General features: G+C 35.5%; 2 protein-coding genes and 1 long non-coding RNA gene across 7 annotated transcripts in view; 2 read left to right on the top strand and 1 right to left on the bottom strand.

Moving 5' to 3' along the window:
- The window catches only part of LOC123865481, a 35,629-nt gene extending 29,655 nt beyond the window's left edge, over positions 1 to 5,974 (top strand). For 4 of the 5 annotated variants that reach the window (XM_045906537.1, XM_045906541.1, XM_045906540.1 and 1 more), the window contains exons 2-3: positions 3,937 to 4,062; positions 4,995 to 5,974. In XM_045906537.1, the coding sequence (XP_045762493.1) occupies positions 3,937 to 4,062; positions 4,995 to 5,236 (368 nt within the window). In that variant the 3' untranslated portion in view covers positions 5,237 to 5,974. Of the gene's footprint in view, positions 1 to 2,798; positions 3,007 to 3,936; positions 4,063 to 4,994 lie in introns of those variants that run through there. The other variant, XM_045906539.1, reaches the window with a different exon arrangement.
- Positions 1,377 to 19,523, bottom strand: LOC123865496. The gene is made up of 3 exons (XR_006795980.1): positions 19,464 to 19,523; positions 2,867 to 2,869; positions 1,377 to 1,420 (listed from the first exon to the last, which is right to left on the bottom strand). It is a non-coding gene; the product is annotated as an uncharacterized LOC123865496 (long non-coding RNA).
- The window catches only part of LOC123865465, a 37,722-nt gene continuing 30,398 nt past the window's right edge, over positions 13,953 to 21,276 (top strand). Inside the window, exon 1 of the mRNA XM_045906511.1 lies at positions 13,953 to 14,332. The gene's annotated coding sequence lies outside the window, so the exon portion shown is untranslated. The remainder of the gene's footprint in view (positions 14,333 to 21,276) is intronic.

Here is a 21,276-nt window from a genome sequence, read left to right as displayed (position 1 = left end):
GGGTTACTTTGGTTTTTTTTTCGTTCACAAAATAAGCTCTATCAATTTTCAGCAGGAAATAGAAAAGTCGTATCTCATTGTTTATATGATTTTTCAATTTCTTTTGTGTCCATAATAAGTAATTTAAAAGTTTCCAAAAAAATCTGATCGCAGGTTTCTCTGCATCTTTTTCAGCCTACAACTTCAAATACATAAAATCCGCCATTTTGATTTTAATGAATTTCATGTAAGTAGACCGAATCTTCTCAAAGACACTTGCGCCAACAAGACGAATCTATTACGTATCATTTATTAAAATCGGTTGACCCGTTGAGTAGTTGCGAGCGGACATAGACATGGACATCTTGCAGGTCAAACACATAATCGCCCTTTTCGCTGCAGTCGGGTAAAAAAAGGTCTCAAAATATTTTCACTCATAATACGCATTGGTTTAATTTTGCTATTCTTTTCATGAAGGCGCTATGAACGTGAATAACGATCAGCTGTCTACGATAAAATAAATACATAAATGAATAAAAATATTTTTAATCAATGAAACTAAAAATTAAAAATAATTTAATTTATTACCGAATAAATTCTATATAGGTACAAGAGTAAATGTAGTTCTATAATAATATTTTTTGGAGTCGGTGCCAATGAGCTGCCAATGTGGAGGCCCAAAACAATATAAAGAATAAACGTTTCATGTGGCTTATAATTGGCACCGGCTCCAAAAAATATTATTATTGGCACCGACTCCAAAAAATATTATTATGGAACTACATATATTCGGTAAAAAATTAAATTAAATTTTAATTTTTATTGTGTGTGGTTACTGAAATCGGTATTTATTTCTTACAAAAATATATTCAGAATTTTGTTTTGGATCAGGTGGTCAATAACAATTTTTCTATGCCCCTTTTGACGTTACACCCCTTACTCGCACTGTAGGAAGAATCCAGCCTTTGACTATTTGACTCATAATTTCATAAGGCTTTCGAGCTTGACGTCACTTATTAAAATAGATATGTCTTGGAACACTCTTCTTGAGTCATACGCATTGTCATAAACAAAACTTTCTACGTAACTAAGTATGTTTGTGTTACGAATATTGAGTGCATTCTACTTGAAATAATCGGACTTCAATCATCCATTAATTGGTATCGCGGAAATAGATATCTATCTACTACCTAAGTGTAAAATCATGCGGTTGTCAACTTTAAGTTTTTGAACAGCCGTGGCCAACTGCTTCAAAAAATTTTCTTTTCCTGCATGTTTAGTAGTGAGAGGGCGGGCGGTGCATATCACATGCTGCATGTTGCATCATACAGATTTGTCTGTTTCAGCGGATTATAGCAAAATAAGTTTTTGGTTCCTTGTATAATTTTTTTTTATATAAAAAAGAATATTAGCTATGTTAAATGACTAATATTCCCCTTTCCTCTCCAACTAAGCGTCGGGCTTGTGCTAGGAGTAGGTACGACAATAGTGCAACGGGCGGGGTTTGAACCGTCGATCTTTCGGTTTTCAGTCCACTCCTTTACCGGTTGAGCTATTGAGGCTCTATATCATGGACTTCCGCAAAGTAACGCGGTTTCTACATTATGTTATATACAACGTGATCCATCTAGTTACCGATTTAGGCCAAAGTTGTTCAACCAGCACAATTGATTAATATGAGCTATCACATCTAGGTCATAACCAGTACCACCCTCAAATAAATATACCTAGATAATTAAATTAATATAAAGTTATCTGAAACCCCATTTTCGTAGAAAATTATCAGATAAAACAAAAAAGTCGGTCAATAAAATATATATAATATATCCAACTATATCTATTCGGTAAATTGATAGAAAAATAAGGTTCCACAATCATAATTATTGTTTGTAGAAAAACCTTAATAAATTAAAAATAAGGACAAAAAACTTATATGAGTTATTTTGAGATACCCGTTCCAGTAACGAGGTAACTTTGGAAGAGCGAACCCAAAAATGTTTGTTTTCCACTCGCTTTTCATGTTTAGGAAGTACCTTTACAGCTTACCTATATTTTTGGAAATAACTACAGCACAGACTGACACACAAACAGACAGATCGATGGGCTGGTTGGAACTATAAAGATACGGAACCCTGAAAAGGAAAATATGTTGTAACACGCTTAACAGGGCTCTCTCCGTCACTCGCTTCATACAATCGTAGTTCCAATTTCATTTGAATATTAAACAACCAAATTCCATGAAATTTTGCAGACATATTCTAGAAACTAATATCTGTATCTGTGGTGTTTTAGATTTTTCTAAAAATATGTAGTTTTAAAATTACAGGGGCTCAAAGATTTGTATGTAAATTTTTAAGACCGCGTAACTTTGAAACCGAATATTTTAACAGAAATCTGGAAAACCACAGACATATTAGTTTCTAGAATATGTCTGCAAAATTTAATGACTTTGGTTGCTTAGTATTCAAATGAAATTGGAACTACATTTGTATGAAGCGAGTGACGGAGAGACCCCTCTTAACCTAATATCAAAAAAGTGAATTAGGCCTCTATAGACGTCATCGGTGTACCTAAAAAGAACTGTTTAGTAATCCATTTGATTGCATGTAATCACACTGATAAAACTACACGATTCATATTATCAATGTTTATATAAACATAGTTTAAGCAAGCGACATTAGTTATGCCTTAACCGCCGTAAAGTGTACCTACGTGAAAAATAACGATATTTTTGGAAAGTGATTTTAGCCCACAACGGTATTTAAAAGCGATATGTTTTATACAGAAAGTATGTTATAAAGACGCGAACAAATGCCATTTATTTAAATTGATTTATTACTTAGTAAATTTTAGGTAAAATGGAATCTAATTTGAATAAATCTGTAACCCCCTTCAGTTGTGTTGACTGTGATAAGGACCATGATAGTAATGAACCTTTTATTAATTTTATGTGGTACATAACACTATCGTGTGTGTGTTTTGTGGTGGTCATTATATTAATGGCTGCTGGAAGATTATTACTAATAGGTACGGTAATTTTAACAACACTTGAACTTCTTTTTAGTGATTCCTAATTAAGTACTTGAACACTAATTTTTTCTTTAAATTTTTTTGTAACTATATTTTTAATAATATCTATGTGATTATGAACTGTATATTTATTACGTATGTTTATACTATATTCTTTTAACAGAAGAAATATTCTTTACTAATTTGTATTCATATTATGTCTTGGTATCTAAAATAAATCTATTCATCGCTATTATAATTTTTTTATACAAAAATGGTTTTAAGAAAAGGAAAAGGTCAATTTATATCATTAATGTGATTGTCGAATTATGATACAAAAATTAGAATAATCATTATGAATAATATTGGAATGCGTAGATAGCAACCAAATATGAGTATGAAAACCTATGAATAATTAATTAATAATACTACGCTTTTGTTGTGTAAATTCTATTGCTATTAAATTTGGCCAGGCATTACACGATACGTCAGATTTCCCGAATAGCATTAGTTAAAAACTAGAAACGAATTGGCACGCAAATGGCAAGCAAAAAGAAGCGAGTGTATAGTTGGGATAGTTTTGTCCCTGAGCTACGAGCGAGTGTGCTAGTGCCGTCCCACGCTTTTCGCTCGAGACATATAATGGAATCCTTACGCAAACTACGCGAGTCTTTGGACAGCCTAGAGAGTGTTACTTTACTGAGCGAGTTTTTTTTTTTTGTTTGATTGTTGCTGCGACAAATTATATAATCGATCAACTATTAAATTACATTTATCTCTTTATTGACACGGAACCACAAATAGGTTATACATTTCTTGAGAGAAAAAATAGTCGGTACCTAGTCGCTTCCCCCCCGTCAGCACAGGGACAAGTGCCTAAGAATATTCCTATAGTTCAGTGATCATTTGTTACTGAAGTAAATAACACGCTTTTTCCTTTATTTCCAGGACAAAAGACGCGCAGCTCGCAGCAGAGACGAACGTTCATTGCCCCTCGGCAGCGGCCGTCGCTGTCGCAGGCAGAGCCTACTATATACGTCAGTCCCGCCAATTTGCCCCCACCGCCCAAATATGGTAAGATCATTATATGTACTAGTAGTAAGTACAGTCTATGAAAATGTTCGTGTGTTGGGGTCCAATCTTTCGAAGGAGATTTTAGCCTAGACATGGGTTTAAGCGTGTGAGATACCACCAATCGGTAGAGGATAGAAATATCCTGGAATTTCTACCGAGATAACGTAAATTTATACCTAATAATATTATGGGTAGAAGAACGTTGCTTTCTTAAAATATGCAAGTTAGGTTTGTAGTTGTCGACAGTCATGCCTATTAAAGAACAATGATGAGCTACAAGGCATCGGTACCAATATATACCTACTAAAAATATTAGTTTTGAATCCAGGGCATGCCTTTAAATGTTACATTACTTATATTTTGGAAGAAAAATGGAATACGTTTTAACTTATGACTTTAGTCATAAGTGGTTGTATCTGATAAAATAATTTAATTTATAACGTCATAGCACATCCTTAACTCGATTGATTTGTAATATAAAGTTGACTGATAAGAAGAATGTAACTATGCAATTTAGGATTTGAAGTAAAACTCTTGTTATAAGTTTACGATTGATTCTATTCTAATATAAAGGAAAGGATAAAGGAGCGCGAATTTGACCCGCATCTCACTCCAGCCTCATCATCATCATCAACTCATCTCTAGCTCACTACTTAAAACGAGGCTCTTTTCAGTATAAAAATGGCTTAGAGCTGGATTCATAGATCCAGCAATTATACGTAGCAGTGTAATTACTTTTATATATATCATAATATTATAATCAAATCTTTGAAGAGAGCAACTGCCGAGTTTCTTGCTGGCTCTTCTTGGTAGGAAATGTATTCCGAACAAAAACATTAATTGATGATTGAAAAGTGGGTGTGTACTCCTAAAATCAAATACACATTCAACGTTTGTTCATAACATAATATTCCTCTTTCTCCATTTTACAGAGGCAATGGCACCGCCCAGCTACGAAGAAGTGGTGGGAATCCACTATCCAAACTACCAGCCCCCAGTACAACCAATCACGCAGCCAATCACTGCAGCGCTAGCACAGAGCTCGAATTCCCCAGATAACGTTACGAATATCGAGAGCCAAAGTAACGCCGCCGGTACCGTTCCCAGTAACGTTACGCCGTGTACAGTTATTACCGTTACCAATGAAAGGACAGCTGTCACAGCGTCCTCATGATTTCACAGACTGTTAATTGATTTCAAAATAGGTATTTATTGACCAGTTTAACTGGTGGGGCAATGCATTTATGGAGTTTGTGTAGTACATTGGGGGTTCATACGAGGTACGAACGTACTGAACCAAGTCATAAAAGACAAAATCTAATAATTTAAAAAAGTTTATTTGAATTTCTCTGACAACTAGGTATATCTTAAAAATTAAAATAGTTTTTTTTTTTTTAATATACAACTGACAAAATCATTCATGAAGTTCAAATAAGCGTTTTTTTTTGTAAACCAAGATCTTCATATCAATTGTAGGCGTGAACGTATTATACGTTCGTGTATAATTGAGGTTACAAATAAATATTATAACTTACAAAAAATTGTTTTGTATAAACTTTATTTTCGATTAATGATTCCAATAAAATCACTGGTTTTGTTCAGTAAAAAAAGAATGTTTGGATATAATAGGTATTGTTATCCAAATAACGTTGTTAACTATAACGTTATTATTATTGTAACGTTTGGAACACGATCAAACTATAAACAAAATGAGATTTTGTAATAATTTTCAGTCTTTTTCGAGGACGTAAGACTGACTCTTATTACTTACTTTTAATGTTATTTAAGTAATAACTAACATGTGAACTGACTGTGAAAAAATTACCTACGTATTACTTATATTTAATGTTACCAATGTAAAAATATTATATTTTAATAATAAATATATTTAAAAACAAATAGTTTTAAGGAATTTACTCTTTTATTTCACACGCATATTCTACTATTTTTTTAATAATAAAACTAGATGATGCCCGCAACTTCGTGTATATAGATTTTTAAAAATCCCGTGGGAACTCTTTGATTTCCGGGATAAAATGTGGTCTATGTCCTTCCCCAGGATGCAAGCTATCTCTGTACTAAACTTCGTCAAAATCGGTTGATCGGATGGGCTGTAAAAAGCTAACAGACAGACAGACAGACACACTTTCGCATTTATAATATTAAGTAGGATGGAAAGGAAGTATGGATGATTATACAGTTCCCCTACAAAAAACTATGTCCTGGTAAATAATCCTACGTACCAGATAATAGACAACCATTTTAGTACTATTTTAGTACGGAACCCGATAAGTATTATTATGTAGAATATTACGTGTCGCCCTCGGTTGTCACATAAATCGCAATCATTGTATAAATTAACCACACTTGTTATCCGTTTTCATACACAACTATGCTTTCAAGACACGGAAACACATTTTTTATCAATTACTGGGCTTGCTGCTATCATAAATATAGGCACGGATATGCACTCTTATGCACTTCCTTCCGTTCCGAAAGCTAAGAATTCATACCTAGGAACATTTTTTATCGATACTCGACACCGTGAAATTGTTAATGGCAGAAAGGTTACACGTAGGTAGGTTGAAAAGTAATAATTAATTGGATATTTGGTTTTAAGGGTTCCGTACCTCAAAAGGAAAAACGGAACCCTTATCGCTTTGTTGTCTGTCTGGCTGTCTGTCCATCCGTCGTGTCTGTCAAGAAAACCTATCTTCCCGTTGACCTAGAATCATGAAATTTGGCAGGTAGGTAGGTCTTATAGCAGAAGTAAAGGAATAAATCCGAAACCCGTGAATTTGTGGTTACATCCATACTAATATTATAAATTATTAATAAAAAATTAAAATGTGTTTCATACAAATCGGTTCAGCGGGTGGGTTTGTAGGGATCCCGTGGGAACTCTTTGATTTTCCAGGATAAAACGTAGCCTATGTCCGTCCCCGGGATATAAGCTAACCCTGTACCTTTCGTCAGAATCGGTTAAACTGTTGGGCCGTGAAAAGGTAGCAGACAGACAGACAGAAACACTTTCGCATTTATAATATTAGTATGGATTCTAAGCCGGGGCTTAAATATAATAGGTACTCGTATAGGAACTTAGTACGAGTATGTATTTAATTAGTCTATTATTATAATAACACGACAAAGAAATCTCGAAACACGTGTTAATCCTTACGTAAGTATTATGAATTAAGTTATTGAAATGGATATCATTGATCTTATACGTACCTATCATCTACTAATTAGGGCTAAGCGTTAAAACAAGATGTAAATACACGGATTTAATGCAATTATTCCTTACGAGGTATTTATCCAACTATGTACGAACTAGGTAGGTGTGTTGATTGCAGTTGTATGTGCATATTTTAAGATTCCTTTTAAGTTTAGAATTTTTTTTACGTCCGTACGTCCTGCTCTGGCGGAAATAATATTATGTAGGTAGGTAAATTCAGCGCTCAAAATGGCAGTCTGTTTGTATATGCATCGCACTGAAACTATTAGATGGATTCTCCCATTTGAAAGGAGAAAATCATAAAGAAAGTCTCAGTCTAGTCATAGTGCATAATTTATTTATGGATTGAAGATTATTTGGTATGTATGGTATGTATGGTGTATTTTCACAAGTATAAATTAAAAATTTATAACACCCCCGACAAATGAAGGTTACAGTAACTAGAAAAGAGCTGATAACTTTCAAACGGCTGAACCGATTTTCTTGGATTATAGCTAAGAACACTCTCGATCAAGCCACCTTTCAAACAAAAAAACTAAATTAGAATCGGTTCATTAGTTTAGGAGCTACGATGCCACAGACAGATACACAGACACACACATCAAACTTATAACACCCCTCTTTTTGGGTCGGGGGTTAATAATAAAAATAGATATAATACCTACTCGTAGACAGAAAAAGATATGTAAGGACAAGGTTACGTTGCACTTGGTGTGAATAAAAAAAAACTTGAACACCTCAAATAAAATAGAATGCCCTTAATTTAATTGAAACATAATAATATCACAGTGTAAAAAATCCATACAGTGACCCAAAACCTTTGTTGTTAGATGATGTTGATGAAAAAAACCGGCCAAGTGCGAGTTGGACTCGCGCACCGAGGGTTCCGTAGTCGGGTATTTTTTCGACATTTTGCACGATATATCAGAAACTATTATGCATAAAAATAAATAAAAAACTGTTTTAGAAAATACTGGTAAAGCCCTTTCATATGATATCCCGCTTGGTATAGTTATGCTTCTTTGAAAGTTTAAATTCCTTTTAAATTTTGTTTTAAATGATGTGACTAATTCACTGTTTTCGGATTTATTCCTTTACTTGTTCTATAAGACCTACCTACCTACCCATAATTCTAGGTCAACGGAAAGTGCCCTATAGGTTTTTTTGACAGACACGACGGACGGACGGACGGACGGACAGACAACAAAGTGATCCTATAAGGGTTCCGTTTTTCCTTTTGAGGTACGGAACCCTAAAAAAACAGAGCTTTACGTACTAGAGCACCATACTAGCTCCATCGACTAATAAAAGTGAGGTATGTTAGTTGGGGCATGAGCGCCCATCACACCCCGTATAAATGCTCTCTCTAGTTGCCCCATTGGTCAACTGTATTAGTCTTTAAACTGTGATATTCATTATGACATAATAATAATTAAGAAAATCAAGTATCAGATAACGATTTAGGGGTCATTCTAATTTACGCATGCTTTTGTATCAAAAATTTAAATAAATTAATAAGTGATTAAACTGCAGATAAAACGTAATTTATTTAAGATATATTATGATTGACGGACCGACAATTAATGTAAAGTCTTGCTTTGACATTAAATTTGCACTTTTTCATCTCTCCATTCGTCTGAGCTTCAGATCTTCAGAATTTATGAATATAATTTTAACAGGGCTCTCTCCGTCACTCGTTTCCACTCGTTTCATACAATCGTAGTTCCAATTTCATTTGAATATTAAGCAACCTAAGTCCATGAAATTTTGCAGACATATTCTAGAAACTAATATCTGTGTCTGTGGTGTTTTAGATTTTTCTAAAAATATGCAGTTTTAAAATTACAGGGGCTCCAAGATTTGTATGAAAATTTTAAGACCGCGTAACTTTGAAACCGAATATTTTAACAGAAATCTGGAAAACCACAGACATAGATATTAGTTTCAAGAATATGTCTGCAAAATTTCATGGACTTAAGTTGCTTAATATTCAAATGAAATTGGAACTACGATTGTATGAAACGAGTGGAAACGAGTGACGGAGAGAGCCCTCTTAAATACTTCAAATTCACAAACGTGTCAATCAAAGGACTCAATGCTAACAAGTACTAACTTTAGTCAAGTATCTAATGGAAATAAAATTAATATTACACATTTTCACTGCCTGAGATGAAAAAGCGCGCGCCTGCCTGAATTTTTCCTGTAAAACATTTCAACTAAAGATAGATGGTGCTAAAACCATCCATTAGTAATAATAAAATTTATACTTAATTTAACGGTGAAGGAAAACATCGTGATTAATCTGCATACCTGAGTGTTTTTAATGTTCGCGAATGTCTGTGAAGTCTGCCAATACGCACTGGACCAGCAGACTAGCAGACTATGGTCTATGCCCTTCTTATTCTGAGGCGAGATCCGTTCTCAGTAGTGGACTGGCGATGGGTTAATTATGGATATTATTGACTCCAAATTGGAACTATTATCCAATATAATAGTTACAAGTTAATAGTCCAATTATTTTGAAGCAAATTGCCGATATATGGCCATTATTCGAAATGAGAGATATTGAGCTGTGTAACCTTCGGATGGCAATTTATAAGAGCTGTCGTGTTTTTTGTAGAGTGACCACGTGTTTTGATGAATTTAATACTAGATTAGTGGCTAATTCTTTTATATACAACCGCCACACTAATCTAAATCGCTAGACTATCTTTTCCTGTAGGAAACTTTATGAAAGGGATAAAAATACATTTAGGACTGCCATTTTAGTTATTCGGTGAATTTGTACCTACAACAGAATTGGCTAAGGATGGTCGGCCTCAGAATTCGAGTAGCAATTCCGCGAAACTATTGCATCAAAAACCTGTCGCACTCATGACCTCTTCCTATAAACACGCCTCACATATATGTCGAACGCATGTGCATAACCGTGCCACGCAAATATGATCATTTAGGTGCTGATTTACGGCCTTTGACTGTACAATTTGGCTTATTCTCCCTAACCAAAATATTATATTTATTTATTTATTTATTTATTCAAAGGTACAGACAACAGGTTGTAACTAAAAATGGTCCAAACATAAAAACAAAAGATCCTAATCTAAGTGACAACCCCTAATAGGTGTACACAGCAATACTATACCTAAATAAAATATACATTACACAAGATATACACAGAATTTTTAACATGAAGGCTTAATATCGTAGATAAGGGTACATTCTACGATTAATTTGATGATTTTGATTTGTCGATATTTCGAGTCAGTTGCAGAGCGAGTCGAGCTGTCATGAGCAGTCTTTCTACACAATCTCTAAACTTTTTAGTTTAGAGATTAGACAGGACTAAAACTGCAACTCGCTCGTTCACACAAGCTGCGTATGCGTGGCGTAAGCGTAGACGTAGCACGTACCATGGCGTTGTAATGCATGAAATTGTATGAAACATGGCTTACCGCTTGCGTGGCGTGAACGTTCACGTAGACGCAATGCGTGCATTTACGTCTACGGGTTCACGCGCGTCATTACGCACGTGTCACGTGTACGTGCTGCATACGCAATTGGTGTGAATCGGCCTTAAGTTTCTATGATTCTAAAGGTGCAACGGTATCCATTGTTGTTTTTGCCCATGGTCACCCTATCGTTATCACATGATAAGTGAAGGTGACAAGCGTGTACTTACGTAGATTACGGAGCATATGTATCACTGACAGAGGTGATTAACTATGTACCTATAGGTACATATATATAAATATATCTCTGAGAATGCGTTCCCCACACAGGCGCAGCAAATGCTGTGTAGAGTCAATTTTGGTACCATACACCACGCAGCTTATTTCGAGCAATTATTATTATTACATAACTAGCCGATGCCCGCGACTTTGTTCGCGTGGATGTAGGTTTTTAAAATTCCCGTGGGAACTATTTGATTTTCCGGGATAAAAAGTAGCCTATGTGCTAATCCAGGGTATAATCTATCTCCATTCTTAACAGCCCAATCCATCCAGTAGTTTCGTGAAGGAGTAACAAACATACACACACACATGCAAACTTTCTCCTTTATAATATTAGTGTGATTTTTTATCTGCACTTTCTGTGTTACCAAATAAACACTTTTCCTTTTCTTTCTTTCTTTCTATATGTCATACCTACTACTATACTTATATAATATGTAGAGGTAGGTAAAGGTGTGTCAAGTCGACCATACCTGGAAGAGAAGACGTACGTAATCATGGAATTTAATGGAAGGGAAATTATCATGGAAGTTTTTTATCTCGGTACTTATTTCAGTTGACGACGTCAGTAGTTCAAAATCAAACAATTCGTTACCGAGCCATATTTCTCTCAACTGCCTGAAATCATTTCCAAAGTAAACAAATACACAGTCCGTTTATTTTGAGATTTGATTTGTTTGTAGTAAACTTTGCGACGACTTATCTTGAATTTTTATATCCATATATGTTTACATAAATATCCATACTAATATTATAAATGTGATAGTGTCTGTCTGTCTATCTGACTGTCTGTTTCTTTCTCACGGCCCATCAGTAAACGTTACGATTTTGAGGGATAAAAATCAAATGAAATCAAATTTTTGTATTGTGGATAGGTATGGGTATTCAGTGGAGATGTTACAAAAACGAAAGGTAAAGAGCCTCGATAGTTCAACGGTTGAGGAGCGGACTGAATTCCGAAAGGTCGGCGGTTCAAACCCCACCCGTTGCACTATTGTGGTACCCACTTCTGGCACAAACTTTACGCTTAATTGGAGGGGGAGTATTAGTCATGATTAGCATGGCTAATATTCTTTATAAAAAGTAAGTAAAAAGTAGGGTAAGGATATTAAGGGGAAATAGCATGCATCCCGAGGACGTAATTACACAGGATAATTTTTATCCTGGAAAATCAAAGAGTTCAAACGCGATCCTCAAACCTAAATCGACGCGGATAAAATCGCGGGTATCAGCTAGTTTGCAGTTCAAACACACATCTCTCTCGCAATTTTTGAAATGCTTTATCGATGAGAAAATCACGAGAAATCATTGTCGCATTGATTGTGCTTGGGCCGGTATATCTTGACAAATAACCGTATACAAATTGCTAACAAAGATACAAAATACTTATAGCTACTTATAGAATTATTATAAAGTGGTCATTTTCCGATAGTCACGTTATAATTTGCCGTGAAGGACAGCGGTGTTCGGGATTTGTCTCAGCAATCTGTCATGGTCCGCCGCTGCTGAATACGAATAAATTATATTCTAGTACCTATCAATCATATTACGTTGAAAGCTAGACTATTCCCACAGAATACATAGGTATTAGGTACTTCAATATTAATAATATAAATGCGAAAGTGTGTCTGTCTGTCTGTTACCTTTTTTATTGAGTAAAATGCTCTAGGGTTCCTTTTGTAGGGTTCCGTACCCGAAAGGTGCCAACGGGATCCTATTATAGAGTTTCGAGGATTCTATTACTAAGCCTCCGTTGTCCAAACGTCCGTCTGTCTATCATCGGGTTGTATCTCATGAAACGTAATAGGTAGAGGGTTGAAATCAGTGTGTATTTTTATGGCCCCTGTAATCTATATTTCATATAATAAAATTGTGGAAAAGTGGTGTCTGTACAATGGAAATATATAAAAAAAAATTAGCAGGGGTTGTTATTATATCGATGCCGAACCCGAAATTGTAATTAATATTTTTTTTGTCTGTTTGTCTGTTTGTCTGTGTGTTTGTGCACGCTAATCTCAGAAACGGCTTATTCGATTTCGATACGGTTTTCACTAATATATTGTAGTAAGCTTCACTTAACATTTAGTGTTTATTTCATGTCAATCGGTTCATAAATAAAAAAGTTATGTCAATTTAAAGAATCACGGCGAACATTTTTAACGTACATGCTGCCCGAAAAGTCACTATTCCACGCGAACGAAGTCGCGGGCACAACTAGTATCAAATAAGTAATATAAATATTTCAAAATGGCCGCCACGCAAATAAAAAATAAATGAAAAATGCATATTGTGTGTGAGTCCGACTCGCACTTGACCGGTTTCTTTTGTATTTTTTTTCTATTCTGACTAGCCCTTGACTGCAATCTCACCCGATGGTAAGTGATGATGACAGTCTAAGATGGAAGCGGGCTAACTTAAATCGGGTATAGCAGTTTTTACTAAACCCATTTACTATACCTCTTTGGTTTCTACACCACATCGTACTGGAACGCTAAATCGCTTGGCGTTACGACTGGCCGGTGAAGCCTCCCCAGACCAGACTAGAGACAATTCGACAAGTGTAAATTAAAAATTTATAACACCCCCGACAAGTGAAGGTTACAGTAACTAGAAAAGAGTTGATAACTTTCAAACGGCTGAACCGATTTTCTTGAATTATAGCTAAGAACACTCTCGATCAAGCCACCTTTCAAACAAAAAAAACTACTTAAATTAAAATCGGTTCATTAGTTTAGGAGCTACGATGCCACAGACAGATACACAGATACACACGTCAAACTTATAACACCCCTCTTTTTGGGTCGGGGGTTAAAAATATGTATATGTATTTTATGCTATATTAATTGAATTATTACAGAATAACAATTCATGAAAACTTCAAACTGATGTCTAGTAATTTCTATGTCCAGTTTGCCCCACGCGAAGGAATCGAACGCACGTTCCACTAATTATAAACTTTTTATAATTGGTTGCGAATTACCTAGGTACCTACTTGTTAAGGTTGTAAGACGAGGTTTTGTGGTAAAGTGTTTTTTAAAACTTTAAAATAAAATAAAAACAATATTTAAACGTAAGATACTCGTACCTAAACTATTTTGTAAAAATTTTATGTTACCACTAATTATAGATTTTTATAATTGGTTGCGGATTTCTTTTTATTAAGGTTGTAAGACGAGATTTGTGTTTTTTAAGTGTTTTTTGTTTTGTTTTAAAAATATACAAGTTAAATATTTAAACGTGAGATGCATATAACAGTTTTGTTAAAATTTTATGCTACCTGTGATGTGGATTGAAGGTTTTTAAGGTAAATATTTTTTTTCATATTTTCGTAAGGGTAAGTATCTAAGTAACTGCTTCGTTAGCTCAATTTCAAAAATAGAATAAAGAACGTGCATGTGATGTTACAATAAGTACCTACTTACACTAGTCATTATGATTGAGCACAATTTATGGATAAGGTGACTTTAATAGTATCAAATAGGTGTCTTAGGTAGGTAGAATCTCATTCCTAGTAGAATCCTATCCTAGTAGAATCTCATTAGATTACAACATAGGGTTATTCAAGGGGCGAATCAACAAATTCCTGAAAGGACAGCAATGCATTACGATTCCTCTGGTGCTCCAAATGTTCATGGGTGGCTGTAATCTCTCAACCAAGTTGTTCAACCAACTCAAACTCAACTCCAACACTTGCTCGTTTGCTCGCTATTTTTATTAAAAAAATTAAGTATGTCAAATATTTTATTTTTCGATATACTCTACTACTTAACTTGACCTGGCAAGAAGAAAACTATAGGTAAAATCAACACTTGCAAGGAATTATATCTTTATATTCATATCTGAACATTGTATCTCAGTTTTTGATGACTTTGAGATATTCAATATCGCCAAAAGCTGAGATACAAAACTTCCTTGCAGGTGTCGAAATAAAAGCATGAATTAATTATTGAGTAAACACGTACTTATCAATCGAATTATAATCATGAACGCAAAATAATACACTTTAAATAAATAATTTCTAATATTGATATTATTTGTAGCTATTAAACTAGCGTTTGCCCGTGGCTTTGTGAATTTTGTGTTAAAATTTCTGTAGAAAACCCGCTTTTAAATAAAAATTCTATGTGCATTTTTAGCATGTATAAGTTATCTCTGTCTTCTGAGGTTAGAGCCTTTAAAAGGAATAAATTAGCTGTACTTAACAAATCGTAACATATTTCTATCGTGGGCATTCCCATTTTATTTTAACTAAAAGCTAAACTTCTTATTTTGCACGTCATAGTAACAAATGCCAAAATCAAAATCGGTCAAATTTTATTGTTACTCACATTTGGTAAAATAAAATCATTTCATTTCAAGTTAACAGACAGATAAACATAACATTAGTATGGAAGTACGGAGTGCGGACTATTATTAATTACTAGAGGAAGCCCGCGGCTTCGCCCGCGTGGATTTCGGTTTTTTAAATCCCATAGGAACTCTTTGATTTTCCGGGATAAAAGTAGCCTTCCCCGGGATGTATCCCAAGTCTGTATCAAATTTCATTAAAATCGGTTCAACGGTTGGGTCGTGAAAACGTAGCAGACAGACAGACAGACACACTTTCGCATTTATAATATGTATTAGTATGGATTATTTATTTAACAGTATAATATTGGTAACCTATAAGCCAAGCCAAACGACAGCCTTGGAGGTCGCGAGCTCTGTAAATACTTAAGCCAAAAAATATAGCAACGAATATGTTAATTTACAATATTCTTAAATGATTAAAGGATAGCTATCTTAATTAACATAAATAATACGCTAATTGGTGTCTGGTGCACTGGTGTCGAAAAATCAGAAATTTATTTTAATAATTTGGTGACCATGTTTGGGTGGATACCTATAAGTATTGCTGTAGATTAAGTGCGCAAAGAATGTAATGAATTGGCCGAAAATATTTAACAACCATTTTTAATCTCGACAAGTGAAGGCTTTGTGGTTTTGCGTGAAAATGAAAACTATACCTAAACTAAACGATCCCAAAAAGATACCATGTATTAGTTTGAGATGTATGGACGTATCGCAGAATGGTATGTATAATTAGACGGCTAATAAGGTATCTAAAGTCGAATGCAAAAATATATAGAGTTACCTAGGCTTTGCTTAAGTTAGGATTACTAAGTCTCCGCTGTGCGTCCGTCTGTGTGTCAGCGGACTGCATATCTGGTGAACCATAATAGGAAGGAAATTAAAATTTACGTGAATGTGTATTCTATTGCCGGTAAAACAAAAATATAATAAAAATTTCCAAAAATTGAAAAAAAAATCAAAAGTTATTTCTTACACGATACCTAAGGAACCCTTCATGGGCGATTTCAGCTTGCACTTGACCGATTTTATCTAATAGGTAGGTATAGGTAGATAGGATGATATCAGGTTTCCGTCTAGTATAAAAAATTTAAAAAACCGACTTCCAAAACCACTGCAAACTAAAAAAATAATTTTTGTTTCTCCACGTGTAGGTAATTATGAAGTCGGGCGAGCTTCATACTAAGATTTCTGGTTTCTTTTATTGTGCTCTTCTATTGTTCATTTAAAAAATTACAAATCGGTCCGGAAACCTCGAAAAAATTGGTGTACATACATAACAAAATATATATACGGACCGTATTGAGAACCACCTTTGAGAAGTCGGTTAGAAATAGATGACTAAAATAACAGGTTACTTATCTACTAGTTATGTAACAGCTTCTCGTGATCGACTTATTTAGAAATGTCATCTCGTTCATCAACTCATCACGCTAGTTGTAAAGCGATCTGAAAAACAAGCCATTGTCATTCGGACAATATCATAACCTTCAGTAATTTATACGTAGCTGTAAAACTAACAATACTTACGTACTTAACTAATAGTTAATAAAGTTAGTGACAAAATGGATACTTAACGTTACACTAAACGTTAGGTTAGTTGAAAAATTGGACGATAAATGCGCAGGTTTTTGGAATCTATTCAAACTGACTGACTGACGTATCAATAACACTCGTACAGTTTAGGTAAACGGCTAGTCTGGTCTAGAAGCTTGAGATTTTGCATGTAGGTTTTTTAATTAACGTAGACTCCCACTTGTAAAGGATTTTCAGTACTTCCACATGGGGCAAGTCGGGAGAGGTCAACCCTACAATTCTTGTTTACAAAAAGCTGACTGTAAAAAAATCACTTATTAAAAAAGCAACCCCGCCTCTGTACCTACCACTCCACTCCCTCTGTAGGCAAGTGTGAATCAGATTTCTCCCTCACAAATCGGCCAAGTGTGACTCAGACTTCCGCACCGAGGGTTCCGTTCTCGGGTATTTTTTCCGACATTTTTCACCATAAATTAAGCATATAAAATTAATGAATATCTGTTTTAGAATGTACAGGTAAAAAAACCCTTTCATATGGTACCCCTCTTGGAATAGTTGGCTTACTTTGAAAATTGAAAATACCAATTATTTATTTGGTTATGAAAACATTTTAATTTTTTTTGTGATGTGACCACAAATTCATGGTTTTAGGATTTTTTTCCTTTACCTGTGCTACAAGACCGAACTACCAAATTTTATGATTCTAGGTCAACGGGAAGTACCTTATAGGTTTTCTTGACAGACACGGCAGATGGACAGACAGACAGACAGACAGACAAACAACGAAGTGATCCTATAAGGGTTCCTTTTTCCTTTTGAGGTACGGAACTCTAAAAACTAATGATTTAATCTGCGATTACATAACTGAATGGTTAAACAGGCGTTACAAATTGCCAATTAATTTTCACCGTGCGTATTACTGATCAGTATCAGATGATAATCATCATTCACGCCCTGAATAACGAATGGTTAATTAGCGAACCGTGCTACTAATCTTATAAAAATTCTATTAGAAAAAGGTTAGGGGATTTATTTCAATTGCTTACTTAAACTATTTCAATATGAAAACTAAATATGATACTATCGTAATTTTGATGTAATCTTCAGAATACATAAAAGGAAAAGCTGACTGACTGACTGACCGATCTATCAACACACAGCTCAAACTACTAGACGAATCGGATTGAAATATGCCATGCAGATAGCTATTATGATGTACACATCCGCTAACATATAGGACACCTATAAAAGCCCCTTAAAAGTATTAGAATAAAAAAATAAAAAAAACATCCGCTAAGAAAGGATTTTAGGAAATTCAACCCCTAAGGGGATAAATAAGGGTTTGAAAGTGTAGTCCATGTGGACGGGCATAAGCTAATCTTTAATAAGCCGACTTAACCTTGATTTTTGATATAGACATATAAGCTAGATTTTTGCAATGATTAAATCAATCAGATTTAAAATACCTGAGGATCGTTAGGATTCATTATACAAAGTTGCGATAATTTAAAAACTAGTAAGATACCTACCTAACAACAAATTAACTTTAAAACCTGCTTGAGAACATCCTAAGTTACAAAAACACGACGTTATTATAAATCTGCGGATTATATATAAGTACATGTTATGGAAACTACATATTGTATGAATTCTAATCACCTCTAATATCGTCATTATATTTAAATAGCAACAGCGTCATTTTTAGGGTTCCGTATCTGAAACGTGGCAACGGAACCCTTTTACGCTGTCCGTCTGTTTGTCTGTCTGTCTATCAGCGGGCTATATTTACGTTTTTTTTTTCATGGCTTTCCTTTACTTGTGCCTACCTACCTATCTACCTGCTAAATTTCATTATTCTTGATCAACGGGAATTACCCTATAGGTTTTGATTCCCTTTTTTGACAGACAAGACAGGCAGACAACAAAGTGATCCTATATCCTTTTTTTCCTTTTGACGTACCTAACCCTAATGATATAAGTACCTACTACCTGATTACAGACAGAGAGGCAGACAACAAATTGATCCTATATGGGTTCCTTTTATTCCTCTTGAGGTATGGAACCCTAATGATATAAGTACTACCTAATTACTTAATCATTGATTAAAAATAAATCGGCAATCACATGAGTGGAAAGCCAAAAGTCAGTGAAAGTGTACCTATGTGAATGTGCTAATACACAAGACATTCTTCCGTGTACGGTTTGTACTTGTAGTAGTAAACAACATGCTCTAGATATCCACTGGACTTCGAAAGACTCTATTAATGTTTGAAAGAAAAACGGGGCAGTATTTTATATATAAACCGTAATAAATATTACAATTCTATAATGTTCTATCATTCCCTATACTTATTACAAACGCAAACATGTGTTTGAATGAGTAAATAAATAAATGTTTACCTTTTTTTAAAAAAAAAAAAGAATATAAGCCATATTAATAATTACCAATATTCCCCTTTCCCCTTAAACTAAACGTAAAGCTTGTGTTAGGAGTAGGTACGACAATAGTGCAACGGGTGGGGAATAAATACCAATATTCCCCTTTCCACTCAAACTAACCGTAAACCTTGTGATAGGAGTAGGTACGACAATAGTGCAACGGGTGGGGTTTGAACCGCCGACCTTTCAGAGCTCAGTCCATTCTTGTAACCGTTGAGCTATTGAGGCTATTAAGTCATGAGTGAATAGTCCATTCTATGCAAGCGCACTCCATCGTAGGCTGCATCATCACTTGCCATCGGGTCTGATTACAGCCATGACTAGAGGTAGACTATTAATTAAAAATACATATTTTGTAACACCGATTTTAGTACTCGACCCGATAACTAGATGGCGCTAGTTACCTGTTACTTCGCGTTACCGTGAACTGCGGGTCAGTTGTATATATCGGCTAGCATATGTTTGTAAAATCATTCTAATCAAATCAATCCAATCAATTCCTAATGAATTCCGAGTCAGTTCCGGATTCCTTCGCTCGGTACTCAAACGAGTTACGAACTCTGCATCCACACCTGTTGGGACAGAGTTAAACGCTAGTTTCAGTAGTACCAACGACATAGGTGGCACGAACCCCTGCATCCACATCTGCTGGGACGGGGCGTTCCGGAAACCTACCAAACTTCATAGGTGGCACGAACTCCTGCATCCACATCTGCTGGAACAGGGCGTTCTGGAAGCCTACGAAGTGTCATAGTATAAGATCGTACCTAAACTAAGTGGTGAAGCAATATATATAGTTTCCGTATAGTGCGACCTCGTGTTTTCTTCATCGCCTGCCTAACCTCCTCTACAAATTGGCGCCCAACGTGGGGCCGATCCGACGCAACGGCCGACGCGACTACAGGCGACTTATGAAGAACAATGAGGATCTTGCCAGACAACATCTTTGAACTCTGTGAAGAGAGTTTCTGAACTACTTTGATGTCACTGTTGTCACTATGCGTTCTGTTAGAATGGAACCAGTATCTTCGCCTCCGCTTCATGAAGATAGTCAGACAAATACACTGTCAGACTAACCTTATAGTCCGCTCATCTCTTTGACACTCAGCCCACTGAAGAGGAAACGCTCTGAACTTTTGATGATTACTATCCTGTACTAGATGCTCTATATGAAAATGCGGTGGAAAGCTTGAAAAATTATGGCGACGCACCCAAATTTTTTCTTACCAAGAACGAAGACGTGTTCAATCCTAATGGGAAGCAAGCTACTTTGTCCTTGGAGCAGTTTCAGTGCAGGGGGAGGGTGGATAAGCACTTTGTTAACACAAAGAGTGAACGAAGAATTAAGAGATTGGATGGACGCGAATAATTTCTTACCAAGGCTAACAACGACAATTCCTCGATGCCATCGAGGAAGATCTCCAAAGAACGACTACAGTTAACTTTCTGTCTCTCTCGTCGGGACGACTTCGCAGACAGAGGGGGAGACTGTAACACCGATTTCAGTACTCGACCCGATAACTAGATGGCGCTAGTTACCTGTTACTTCGCGTTACCGTGAACTGCGGGTCAGTTGTATATATCGGCTAGCATATGTTTGTAAAATCATTCTAATCAAATCAATCCAATCAATTCCTAATGAATTCCGAGTCAGTTCCGGATTCCTTCGCTCGGTACTCAAACGAGTTACGAACTCTGCATCCACACCTGTTGGGACAGAGTTAAACGCTAGTTTCAGTAGTACCAACGACATAGGTGGCACGAACCCCTGCATCCACATCTGCTGGGACGGGGCGTTCCGGAAACCTACCAAACTTCATAGGTGGCACGAACTCCTGCATCCACATCTGCTGGAACAGGGCGTTCTGGAAGCCTACGAAGTGTCATACTATAAGATCGTACCTAAACTAAGTGGTGAAGCAA

The sequence above is a fragment of the Maniola jurtina genome, chromosome 5 (genome assembly GCF_905333055.1).
Source record: "Maniola jurtina chromosome 5, ilManJurt1.1, whole genome shotgun sequence".
Lineage (NCBI taxonomy): Eukaryota > Metazoa > Arthropoda > Insecta > Lepidoptera > Nymphalidae > Maniola > Maniola jurtina.
Note: the sequence above shows the minus strand (reverse complement) of the source record. Positions and strands in the feature narration are given on the sequence as shown.